This window comes from Myripristis murdjan, chromosome 16 (assembly GCF_902150065.1).
Source record: "Myripristis murdjan chromosome 16, fMyrMur1.1, whole genome shotgun sequence".
NCBI lineage: Eukaryota > Metazoa > Chordata > Actinopteri > Holocentriformes > Holocentridae > Myripristis > Myripristis murdjan.
Genome location: NC_043995.1, coordinates 23,344,003 through 23,357,050, shown reverse-complemented (window position 1 = coordinate 23,357,050; position 13,048 = coordinate 23,344,003). Strand labels below are relative to the sequence as shown.

Below are 13,048 nucleotides of genomic sequence, written 5' to 3'. Positions count from 1 at the left end.
TATTTTTTCTAGTCTCTGTTTTAAGAAATCTCTTTATTCTTCTAACTGCGTCGGAACTGTTCGGTCTTGGTTTTTTTGTCACACTCACCAAGTGTTTTTAGCTCATTGTTTCTCTATACAGTCAGCTACTCATCTGCTGCATGCATGGAAACCCTCCCCCCCATCTCTGTTTAATCTCAAGAACAACTGCATTACCATTATAAACCATTTTCCGGCAGGTTAGGGCAGCAGCAAGCAAACTCGCTGATCACAAAGAGGCGAATGGAGTCCCACACCTCACAGCCAGCTTGAAGAAAAAAAAAGTCTCATCTCACGCAGTGTGATAAAACCTTTCTATTTGAGCTAAATGAGGCTTTACCTTCCTAAAATCCCCAATAAAACATTTTCTAAAAACCGCAAAACACATAACTTACCTGGGATTTATTTTGGTTGAATAATTTTGAACCAACACTTCCTGAGGATCTCCATTATTTTGATCCACCTCTGGCTACATGTGTATTTACAGCATGTACAAGATTACATGAACAAAGGCTTTTATGAAAAGCTTGCTTTTTTTTTCTTTTTTAAAATAGCCTCCTGAGGTTATCAATTTTAAAAGATGGAAATCACACAATAGTTTACATCGGATATACTTATGAAACTTATAATTCCAAGCTCCTGAATTATAAAAGCTATTTGGATGAGCACTGGCAGGCCAAAAATGAACTTAAGTAAGCCAGCAAGACATTTCAGAATATGGGATAATGCAATAGTCTACAAATATTATTTAAGGAGTATTATAAATGAAAGACACCAATATCATTGAAGGGGAAAGGGCCCACAAGGTCACTAATAAATCACTGATGAGAAATTGCTGTTAGAGAATTTATATCGATAGCACAGGAGGTACAATAACTGTAAAGGCCACTGTAAAATCACCAATGAATACCACAGACACACTGCTTGTCCCTATAGTAATATTATGGGAATATTATAGGCACTTTATGTTTGGTGTGATTGGTTAGATGCTCCGTTTCGGGGTCTTTCGTCATACAATGTGCAATCTATCCGTGGGGAATATGATTGTGAACCATGTGACCGAGGGGGGTTTGTTACTGAAGGTGAGAAATGGTTATTTGCATTGACCAACAGAGCTGACCAGCACTGGAGAGGGAGCGGGGAAGAAAATCATCTCCCAGCGCTTTGGGGCAACACAACACTAAACACTGGGACTAAAGGCAGGAGGCTCCAAAACATGGCAGAAGGTAGGCTGACTTCAAACTCTCTATTTTGCTGGTTATCTCTGCAAATGGTCGAGGTGGTTTCTGAAGGGGGGCTGGGTTTCCTTGCATTGTCTTTAAGATTATTTGCGGGATTCTTCAACTATTTCTGCCCGGTGACCCCCCACCCCTCTGTTTAGGGGGAATAGGTTGCCAGCCCCCTTTTGTTTACCTCCCTCTCCCGCTTTCCCTCTCGCAGTGCGGCTTGGGCTTTTCACAGCATTTTGCATGAAAGTGGCAGTCTGCGAGGATTACCCAGTTTGAGGGCTAAAAACAGGAATACAACTTGGGTGCTAATTTAGACTCAAGGCAGAACGGAAGACATGGGCTCTGTTTCTAACCAGGAATTTCCAGGTTGAGTAATAAAAGAAGCTGTGCTTTCTTTTTTCCTTATCGTTACAAAAAAAAAAAAAAAAAAAAAAAGTTAATGGATTTTGATTTCTGGGAAACTGCCTGTTTGTCTGTTATGTAGCCTTTTACTTCCACTGGTTACATTATGAGACATGTAGTCAAAATACCTAGCAATAAAGTGCATGCTCTTTAGGGTCTGATTTCCAAGAGCCTCCGAAACCTCTTTTAGTTTGGCTGGAAATGCATGTTATATATTTATAGAGGTGGGCCTTAAATGCCATAGCTGCTTATTTTCCAATTGGAAGAGGGGTTTAAAATTGAATTTTAACCCCCCCAAAAAAAACAAAACAAAAAAAAAACTGTTGACTGATTAGTTTAGTGTAGGGTATTGAAACTGAATATGCAAATCATACCTGAAACGAAATCATTTTGTGGGTTTTCCACCAGAAGACACACTTCGCTACTGAATTTTTGCGTTTTTGGGTAATGGGGCGCCGGTAACCTGGGGAGTCAGGAGCGCCTCGGCTTCAGCATGGAACTCAGCTGCGTTTTTAATTAAAACATGTCTGAAATTGCAGGAGTGTGTAAGACTGAGGAGGATGAAGGACCGAGTACCGAGGAGGATTCACAGTCTTTCCACGGGGTCGGCGTGTGCAAGTGGTTCAACGTCCGCATGGGCTTCGGGTTCCTGTCCATGACGAGCCGGGAGGGAGTCCCGCTGGACGAGCCGGTGGATGTTTTCGTCCATCAGGTAGTACAGCCATGTAGGCCAGCATAAACTTTATTGCAACGCAATTAAGATAAATCATGCAGCTTTACACTGCAAAAACGTGCACCTCACTAAGCCATTAAATGTTGAAATATTGTTTTTCCTGAAGCAAATGGAAATTTTTACCACCCAGTAAAATGTTTAAACTCCTTTTGAAACGCAACCTCATTGTTTCGGGAACAGCTCTATAACCACGCAGAAAATTATCTCAGCAACAAGAACCGAGACTTTATTTGATTTGAGAACAATATGGAAACAGTTTTATTTGCTGTTTTATTTTGCAAATCTGCAGAATTTCCCCATTGTTTGGGGAAAACGTACGTTTCAAAGACTATACAAAATAAGTCTCTAGTTAAAGTGAATGTGTTGCAGTGTGGTGGGTGTTGCTCCTCTGGGGAACACGTGTTGCAGGCGTAGGCGACCTGAGCGGCTTCCCTCGTGGTAACGCAGAGACACACTGGTAAAGAGTCGTGCCGGGTACAATAATTTGATTTCCAGGCAGAATGGAATAACTGCCATACACCTGTTTGAAGTAAATTCATATTTTACATCACAGTTTGTAGTATTAAACTGATGTATGATGTGTGTATATAGGGTCTTCCAATGGGAGGGGGAGGGGGCACAGAAATTAATCCCTACTTGAAACATACATTTATTTATTTATTTATTTATTTATTTATTTACGGTGTTTTTTTTTTTGTTTGTTTGTTTGTTTTGTTTTGTTTTGGTTTGGTTTGGTTTGTTTTGTTTTCCCAGGATGATTACTGTAGGTACCAGTTTTCACTATATCACTTGATATGATCCAATGATCTAGATTATTCTTAAATAATTGCCTTATCATATTGGCACATAATGATTGACATGAGCAACTTGTATTATTAAGTCAGCAGCCAGAATAATTTATCACCATATAAGTTACTGACTTTTGGACATCCTATAATGTGAATTTTCCAAATACATCCATTGCACAGGATTTCCACGATTTCCCGTGCTTGCTTTTTTATGAAGTTGGCCAAATGTGGCAGTGATACATATAGTGAATACAACATATTATCTACATCACTTAGATGTAGATAATATGTCTAAGTGAGTAGTAGTCTAAGTGATATTATCTACATCACTTAGACTATTTTATACACAATACACTTCTGTGTCTCAATCAAGTGGCTTGTTTTCTGTGACACTGTTTGTTGCAGGATGTCAAACGTGCTAGACTTGATATTACTAGATTTTATCCTGATCTAGGGTCTCGAATATTTTTTTGCATTCTTAATTTGGGGTTTTCACATTTCACATCTCACATCTCCGATGATGGAAAACTACTCAGTCTGTTCATCTTAGGCCAAAGCCTTCATTTACCTTTGCTAATATAGTAGAGGGGGGAGGGGTATGTGCCTTTCCCTCCTAGTTCTTATGTGAGTGAGGCCCTCCATTGCTGTCTGATAAGATAATGGCTTAGCATCTCAATGAGAGGAGTCCCCACTTGCTGCTCATTCACCTCAGGTTCCTGTCATAAAAGTGATTAAAGGCTCTTTGCTGTCCGCTCGGCCCCCTCTGTGTGCTTGCATGTGTGTGTGTGTGTGTGTGTGTGTGTTCTTTTTTGTTTTACTAGTTTAAAGGAAGGAGCGAGATCTTGGGGTTTATCTCGCTTAGACTTCCTTTACCTTCACTACCACTACCCCTTCAAGACCCTGAGCTGTGGAGCCGTTTGTCCTCCATAGTGCATTTTCCTTTACGTTTTTCTGTAGCAAAATGTAGGTCTCTTACCCCGCCATATGTGGCATATTTTACTTTTTTCTGAATAATGTAACCCACATGGTTTCATACTCAGGTGACAGCTGAGCATTCAAACTGCAGCGGCTGACACAGTCAAATCATTTAGGTTTTCCTGTAATCTCCCTTCTGTATAGACTAATGTTTATGATGACACATATTGGAACAGTTGTTTAATTGTGATTGCAATATGTTTGAATAGACACAGGAAGTCAGTTAGAAATGACTCATATTGAAAACATATATTTCAGTTGAACCAGACATAGAGGCAGATTGCTACTCCTTCAGTTTCAAAGATACCAAGCCGTTTTGATCGAAAACAAATAGGTGATGTGGCATAATGAACTGAATCCCGTCATTTTAATGGATCCAGTATATGTTAGTTGAAATGTACATGTCCAAGTAGGTCCAAAACCCTATGTCTCCTCATGGAAGCCATGATTGTTGCAGCAGATCCTTCATAGAAACCTGGAGTTGAGATAACAAAGACCCTGATCTAGATTGTCAATGTCCCACACAAGACCTCAGAGATATAAACACTGTCCGCTGTTTAGCATAGATTATGTTGTCATACTGTAAACATTCGCATGATATTTGCAACAGAAAGCATATCCAGTGATTTCCTCCTGTCCGCATCATCAGAAGAGATTGTAGCACGTGCGTCAATGATGGATGTATGGAGGTTATGGCAATGGCAAGGCCCTGGCTCTAAAATTAGTGGCCGCGTGTCAGGGAACATTAACTCCCGGGGTTCACTGGCCTTTGTGCAGGTGGACAATAGGGCCATGCATCCCAATGAAGCACTCCCCTCGGCCGTGACTGAGCCTCTCTTTGTCTCAGCTGCAAACCTCCCATTGTCCTTCACAGCTCTGATGTCTTTCTCTGCCTCACTCGGCTTCCAGACCTCTCGTGGGCAGAGCTTACAGTGTCGCCTCTATACCACACCATCAGGTTCTTCAGGTTAAAGAACATACCTTGATCCTATACCTGTCCATAAATAACTTTTCTTTGTGCTGTGGGCAAGTGCCTGGGGATGGGCCTCTGTGGGGGTGGGGAAGGTCACACATGTGAGAGGAAGTGGGTTAACGGTCACCAGGGCGGATGCACAATGGGACCAATGCTCTGCAGACTTCCATGCTGCCACCCAAATGTTATGGGTGGCAAATCATGTTTCCACTCTGCTTATGATTTTGTGGCAGATGCTCATCTGCTTTCGTTTGTTAATTAATGACAGAAGAATAGAGAGATGCCTTTTCATTTTCTGGTGGCATGCGTTGTTGTTGTTGTTGTTGTTGTTTGTTAGTGGCACATCAAGGACCAATCACTGTATCTGCGATGTTTACAATATGCATTTTGGAGACTGAACCAAGTCTAGGCTGATGCTTCAGAGATGTTTAAGCGCAATTTTGCACTCAAAGCACTTCCCTCTTTTAAAATATCTATGAAACATATTTTGCTCTAAATAAAGCATTCAGCTGTTGATCACTGATTTCAACTAAGGGTGGTTTTACTGAGTGCCAAATGCAAGCAATTGACTGTACTGGATAGACAGAGGAGTTTCATGAGTTCAGTCATAGCTACGGAAAAAGGCAAATTGGAATCACAATTGGCAAAAGCAATGTTTCATCAAGGATCTTTCTATTATCATCAACTGTTTGCAATATTTAATAAGAAGCTTAAAGACGGTGGTTTCCCATGTTGCAGAGTCTGTCTGTCGCAGACTTAATGCACACCATACCTTCCCTCCACTGTTTCCTTTCCTTTCTAATAGATTCCTCTTATGGATAGGCTGCAAGAAACTTTTCCCAAGGTCACATAAGGTGAACAGGGTGGAATGGGACATAGAAATAGGCAGGAGATTAGATTCTTTTGTGCTCTTGGCATATTCAAACATGATTTTTGCAGGTCTGTTGTTCCACTTAAGGGATTAATGTTTCTCCAAATGGTTTAATTGATTGTGAATGAGGAAATTGGTCAGCCCCTGCATTGTTAATATTCATCCAACAAGCTGTGAAATTAAATCACCGTGTTTTAACTGGTTTTCTGATCACAAAGAAGATGTCACCTATTCAGGCACTGATATCAAAGGGAGATATCAATCATGCAGACCAAGAGAGCTTGCCTCGACTTTTATCTTGCATGCCTCTCTGCCAAACAAGTATCCAAGGAATGTCCCTGTGACCCCCAACCCCCCAGAGCTACAAGCCCCCTTCCCTTCCCACCCCACCTCCAGTGCTAGCACTATTCTCTGCATCCTGCAGTTTTAGTGGTGGTGGTCAGTGTGTTGGTGGAGCTTTGTGATGTGGGTGGGAAGAGGGATGGGGGTGGGGGCAGCAGTGCGGAATGCTGTTCCTCTGGAGGGGGGATGGGTTGAAGGTTATCCTCATCAGGTTTACCACTCAAACAAGCAGGGAAGACATGACAGCATTAGGCAACAGCACCTTTATGCAGGGCTTTGTTGGGCAGAGTGAGAACAGCAACTTTGTATGGATTGTTTATTTATCAGACAAGGCATACTGATGACTTCAAAACATCAGATTCTTGATGTGCTTGAAGTGCTATCGGGCTCTGATGCTATCACACAGTGAGGATTGGGTGGGGGTTGCTGTCATGGGTCAAAGTCTTCACAAGCTCACTGTCGATGGTACAACATGTTGGGAGTTTTTCAATCATGTTACCATAAGTTGACTATTCATGTCGCAATCTACGATGCAGTAATTTTCTCCATGAATGGTCATGTATGAAAGGGTCTAGTATTCATTTGGCCCTTGGTGATGTTTTTCTGATGAAATCTTCCATCACACATAAAGAGTACAGGTTACTATGCTGTAGTCCCCACAAAACTTGAATTCCCCAGAATTCCCCAACATTTGGAGTCTGAATCCTTTCCTCCTTTTTCTATTCAGAGCAAACTTCACATGGAGGGCTTCCGCAGCCTTAAGGAAGGTGAGGCAGTCGAGTTCACCTTCAAGAAGTCGTCAAAGGGCCTGGAGTCCCAGAGAGTTACAGGACCAGGGGGCATCCACTGTGTGGGCAGTGAGAGGAGACCCAAAGGAAAGAACGTCCAGAAACGGCGTTCCAAGGGAGATAGGTAAGCAGGAATGTTATCTCTGGCAAAGTACGTGTTCAATAAATGGGGAACAAAGGTTTTAGCTCCTCTGCGATGACAAACGAACAGGATTTATTAGTTTGAACCATTGTGGATTATCGTTGCCAAGTGAATCGTGGAAATGAGTATTGTGCATTGTTGTGAAGTGCTGCTTCATCAGTTCTGCTTCCATGCTGCTTAAGTGCATAACATATCACATATTACATGGAGAAGAGATATTTTATCATACAGCTGGAATGTGCCACTACATTTAACTTAACACAGATCTTCAGTCTAACTCATTGTAGTGTCCACTTTGGGTCAGATGTGTTTAGTTTCTCCCTATATTCCTTCCTCTCCCTCAACCCCAACCCCCATCCGTGGTCCTAGCTGGGGTCACACCAGCAGGCTTGACGTGTGACCTGGATCAATAACTGTTTAAATCTGTAGGCCCCTTGTGTATTCACACCCACTGATTCTCTCTCTTCCAAAACCTTTTCCACTAGTATGATTTGTAGCTCCAAAAACCCAAGTGGTAACTAGAACGGTAAACATTCAAATAACACTAATATAAATCGCCATAGTTAAAACTACTATACCGTACTTCCTCCTCTTTTTTGTATTCCTTTAGAGAATTATGAACGTAAGATTGTATCAGCTCTATCTTACGCCATGTGATAACCATGGGCAAAATCTTATCCTTACTGTTGCAGAGACAAAAATGAATAACTGCAAATTTCATGACTGTAATGTCTTTTACTTTAGTTGAATGTGCACATGTGTCCTCGATAGGTATATCAATATTCACAACCTCAGGGCCACATAATACCGTGCTACTGTATTGGAATAACTGATAAACCAGAATTTGGCTATACGTTAACTATGTTGATTTCTGTATTAAATATTTGGCGGCCAATCTGGTGGTACGCGTCTTTTTATTCCCGAAATACCTTTTTAGCATCCCGGGTCTTCATCTGATCATAACAATGTGCTTTCCTGTAGCAGAAAGCGAGTGTTGAGGGGAGCATCATTTTGGGTCATTCTTTGAATATCAATAGCATGAGGTTAGAGGTGTATCAACTTCACCCCTCTGTCAGATGTGATTAGAGCCAGAGAGTAGTCAGTGTGAGAACGGAGATCATTACCGCCTCAAAGAGTCCTGGGAGGCCCGCTGTGGCTCGATAACTCTCCCTAGAGCACACTGATCCTGGCAGCAGATATAATTTCCCCCTAGAATTATTTCATTATGCAACAATGGATGGTTTTCATAGTCTTGGGTAGTTTTTTGTTTATGATTTATATGACATATTTGGATTGTTATAATCGATTCATACAGCTCATGGATAGAGTAAGCAATGAGTAAGCAATGTACATTATTCCATTTTGAAAAATAGCCAGCTGGCCTGTTGTTGTTGTTTGTTGTTTTGGTGGCAGTCTGTATGACAATGCGACAACTGTAAGCCACCAAACTGAACTGCTGTTTTTCAGTCTGCGTTTCATAGACCACCTTAGTGAATGTATATATGACTCAGGGAGGGAAAAAGCTCCTGTCCATTTAATTGATAACAGATGCAAGAGCCTGAGCAGGGGGGTGAAAGGTCACTGTTGTCATGGCAACAGTATATGAGTAAATGCAAGTGGGATGGGGGCTGGGATGGGATTGGGGGTTAGAGAACTGAGGAGGGGGCTGGGGTGGGAGGGTCAGGGTTCAGAGGTCATTACTGCAGCATTTTTAGACAAAGGAGTACTTCCCCTTTCCTGCGCTTGCTCCCTGATCGATGCCGTTATAGGGAGCTTCTGTGATGGTATAGACCTTGACGCCACCCCAACGGCCACTGGTACAAAGACGCACTGACCCCTTGGCAGCCGTCCCGTCCAAAACTCATCTGCCGCCACAATGGTGGCAGAGGGTCCACAGTAGCGTTGACTGGCCGCCCCACGCCCACCTCCCATCTGTCTTCCACCCTTGCACGCGTGGCCATTCTATAGCCCGTGTTTGAACAGAGGTGTTTGATGGCACCCCTGATGGCTACCACTGACCCCTCACTGTGTTCAGTTCTTCAGTTCAATGCCGATGAAATGGATCTCTCTTTGGTACAATAGAGTGCAGTGGGAGGCCTAATTTCAGCATAACCAAATTGACAAACAGGACAATCTCTTTTGATACCTGGAGATGATATCGCAAACAACCATGTCATTTGTCTTGCAAAATAGGACCCTGCTAAAGTGCAAAGATCATGCATAAACTGTTTTTTTGTTGTTGTTGTTTGCAGTTCTGCAGCCTACTCACTGACCTACATTTCAAAAGTGACTACATAACTCCTGAAAAAACCCCTGCATTTCCAAAATGTTGTCACTCAGTACACAGATCTGACACCTCCTGGCATGTTTTAAACATTTAAGAAGCGGCATGACGTTCTGTATGATGTTCAAATGGGTATGCTGTTCAGAAGGCAGTGAGGGTGACCTGAAATGCCCTTGCAAGATTTATGTCAAATGGCAAACCAGTCTAAGTGAAATATTGCCATCTAGTGGCCGATAGGTGCCAGTAACACAAATATCACATTTGTCCGGATCTAATGCTTTCTTGTCTTGTAGGTGCTACAACTGTGGAGGCCTGGACCACCATGCCAAAGAATGCAAGCTACCACCCCAGCCCAAAAAGTGCCATTTCTGCCAGAGCATTGACCACATGGTTGCCAACTGCCCAATCAAAGCACAGCAGTCCTCACCAGGTTCTCAGGGAAAACCGTCCTCGGTGAAAGGGGACGAGGAGGAGCACAGCCACTCGGCACCGCTTCCCGAGACCTCTGATTGAACAAGTAAATATGCGTCAAGGAAGCCGGGGAAGCACAGAGGCCAATCAAACTGCTTTACTGGAGAGAAGGGTCACAATATCCCTTCCACTTGGTGAGGCTGCTTTTGGAACTACCTCAGGTTGAAAAAATATTGCTCATGAAGAATGTTGCTGAAGGTGTTGTTTTCATTTGGTGTAACACTCAGGAATACTGCTGTACTACTGAACTCAGGAAGTCTTTTAAATGTATTAATCACTGCTGTTGATTGAGGGGTTTGAGATTATAATGAATAATGCCATATAACAGATTATTTTGATGATTTTTTTTTTTTTTTTTTGTAGATTCTGCATTTCATACTGTGCCTCTTGTATGGGCATTAGACCTCCTCTGCTTTTTCGTAGTAATATTCACTCACTGTGTTAAGCATATAGCTACACTTGCTGCCTTACCATTTTGACTCTTTTCCTGATTGTTACACCTCAATATCCGACAAAACAGAGTCGTGACAGTACCTCTGTGATGAATGTCAGTTTGCATATCGCATGGGGAATGGGCGGGTATGTGAAAAAGCGTGGGACGGGGTTTAGGGTATAGCTATAGGCAATGTATTGGCATCTGCCAGTATTGCAAGTGACCATCCAGATTACCTGGGGCCAAATGAATGTCAGACCAGAAGTCTTTTCTGGCTTTTGGTTGGAGGTATACGAGTCATTTCATTGTTTTGGTCCAGCATTTTGCTGGTTGTTTAAGGTGCACGGTCTACCTCATTGGTGCGTGTTTGGTCTGCTACAAAAACCTTTTATCCTTAAGTGATAGGAAACCAAATATTCTCTGCTCAGAGTACAGCTTTCGAGATTGTGATGTAGATTGGGATTAAATCAAATCCTTCTTGCACTACATTATTAACACAGAAATGTCCTGGTACCGATATTCGTACAAAACTTTTCTTTTAACTTGAAGCATTATGTGACTCAGCTTCGCAGTGGTAGTATGTTCTCTTGTCAGTTGACTGCTGGGCAAAAATACTGCTACTTTGTAAGTAGTTACATTTGGATTTGACTGAATTCCAATCAATGTGATAATATACCCAATATATGTAGAGCACCACCTCTATAGTAAGATACTTGACCTGGACTGAGTTACTGAGTGGTTCAGCTAGCTCTACACTTGATACTTGAATAAACTGAGGCAGAATCAGACATGATGTTGCTAGTGGGAAGGCTGGTGTTTTTTGTTTTCATCCAGTGTGGTCCATTACTAGGTAGCTTTTAAAGACATTACCTCCTATGACCCTTAGCAGGGTAATAGTTCAGGAACACCAAGCCTGCATGGAGGAGCATGTAGAACTAGCTAGCTATTCAGCGTTTTACTCCCGTTTTACAGGAGAAGCTGACAAGACTTTTACACCCAATTAATATATATGTAAAATTATTCTAAAGCCTTTTTAAAAAATCATACTACTTATTTATTTTCATCCAAGTGTGCTGCAGTTTCTCCTTTCGCTCCTTTTAAAGCCCTCTCAGCGATGAATGTTCTCCTAGACATCAGAAAGCTGCCGAATGTCGTTCAAAGCTACATTTGACTTGAGAATTTATTTGGGTAACGCTTATCATCAAGGTACTCATATTGTTATGTAAGTTTTACTATCTGTACTCTGTAACCCTTGTTGTAAATCATCGTCACTGTCCTTAATGATAATTCAGTGCAGTATGAATGCAGTGCAACAATGATACATGACATTATAAGGGTTATAATGTACTCACTGAGCAGGGACATAGTAGTATGAGGACTTATGTAAACTGTGACTTTTATTTCCTTTGCCTTGTGTAATTTTTTTTTCTCTATTTTTATACTCGGTGAACCTTCCCAAGGGGGGGCCCACTTGTGATATCTCTCTATCTATGCCAAAACCAATGCAATGTTACTCTGCACTAATCATGTGTAAGATGCATTAATATCTTTTATATTCAGTTTAATCTTTTGTAACTATGTGTTTCATATTTTTATGTTTAGTTTTTTTTTGTTTGTTTGTTTGTTTGTTTTTTTAGTTTTTGATTAACCGCATACAGTTGATTGCCTCCACTCTCAGGCTTATCTCAGGAATTGTCAATCTGAAAACTCAGGGAATAATTCAGATTGATTGGTAGGAGTCGAGGAGTGTTCACTCATGGCAAAGTTGGGATGCAGTGCAAAGGACAAAGGTGATGTGGGTACTGAAATAATTTGCCCTCAGTTGTGTGTCCACTTGTGAGTGTGTTAGTGGAACAGAAAAGTCCTTTCTGCTCATCCACGGAAAATACAGAAATATTTGTCAAGAAATCAGTTGCAAGTTACGTAAAACAGTATAAATATCTTGATATATACAGGCTTTTTTTTTTTTACTTTTATATTCTTATACTTTGTCAACTTATCATGCAACTAGTCTGATGTTCCTTATTTTCTCCTCTTTGACATAACATGCCATGATATGATATGAAGAAAATGTTCCGCTATTATTGTATTTTTCCTCTATAATCGTTGTAGATGGGGATGTAGTAGAATATTGTTAAGGGATTGGGGCTAGTAGTATTTAAATTGGGGTTGTCTCATCTCAATACATGGTATTTCAGACTATCAATGCTTATGACAAAAAAGAATGTGTCATGGACGACTTACTTAACACTCATCAGATCTTGTTGCACACCCAGATCTTCTTGCGCTGGGTGATGGTCGTACAAATTTTCCAAGTTCTAAAAACACACAGCAATATATATTTTTAAGAAAGAAACTGCTCAGGATAGGAAAGGAGGGCAAGGGTTGTTGAAGCAAGTGTTGTGGCTCGGCTTTTTTCAGTATGTTTCAGTTGAAGTTACTGTTCATGACCTCAGTACTAGTAGGATCCTCTAACTTGAATACTTTCCAGTCTTTCCATTTAAAAATTTAAAAAAAAAAAAAAAAAAAACATTGAAAATTGGATTACAGGAAACTTATTGTACTTACGTTGATACTCGTTGTTTTAGATCAAGGTTGA

General features: G+C 41.3%; 1 protein-coding gene across 1 annotated transcript; it reads left to right on the top strand.

Moving 5' to 3' along the window:
- Nucleotides 1-1,469: 1,469 nt before the first annotated feature.
- lin28aa (lin-28 homolog Aa) lies at nt 1,470-13,014 on the top strand. The gene is made up of 4 exons (XM_030072642.1): nt 1,470-1,613; nt 2,189-2,361; nt 7,059-7,243; nt 9,839-13,014. Exons 1-4 carry the CDS (start codon nt 1,583-1,585, stop codon nt 10,056-10,058), a joined length of 609 nt encoding a protein of 202 aa, XP_029928502.1. The 5' UTR covers nt 1,470-1,582; the 3' UTR covers nt 10,059-13,014.
- Nucleotides 13,015-13,048: the final 34 nt, after the last annotated feature.

Excerpts from the sequence above, each read along its gene's own strand:
- lin28aa (XM_030072642.1), top strand. The coding sequence starts at position 1,583 with ATGGGCTCTGTTTCTAACCAGGAATTTCCAG. Across the intron at positions 1,614-2,188 it reads TTCTAACCAGGAATTTCCAG|GAGTGTGTAAGACTGAGGAG; the intron begins GTTGAGTAATAA and ends CTGAAATTGCAG. Across the intron at positions 2,362-7,058 it reads TGGATGTTTTCGTCCATCAG|AGCAAACTTCACATGGAGGG; the intron begins GTAGTACAGCCA and ends TTTTCTATTCAG.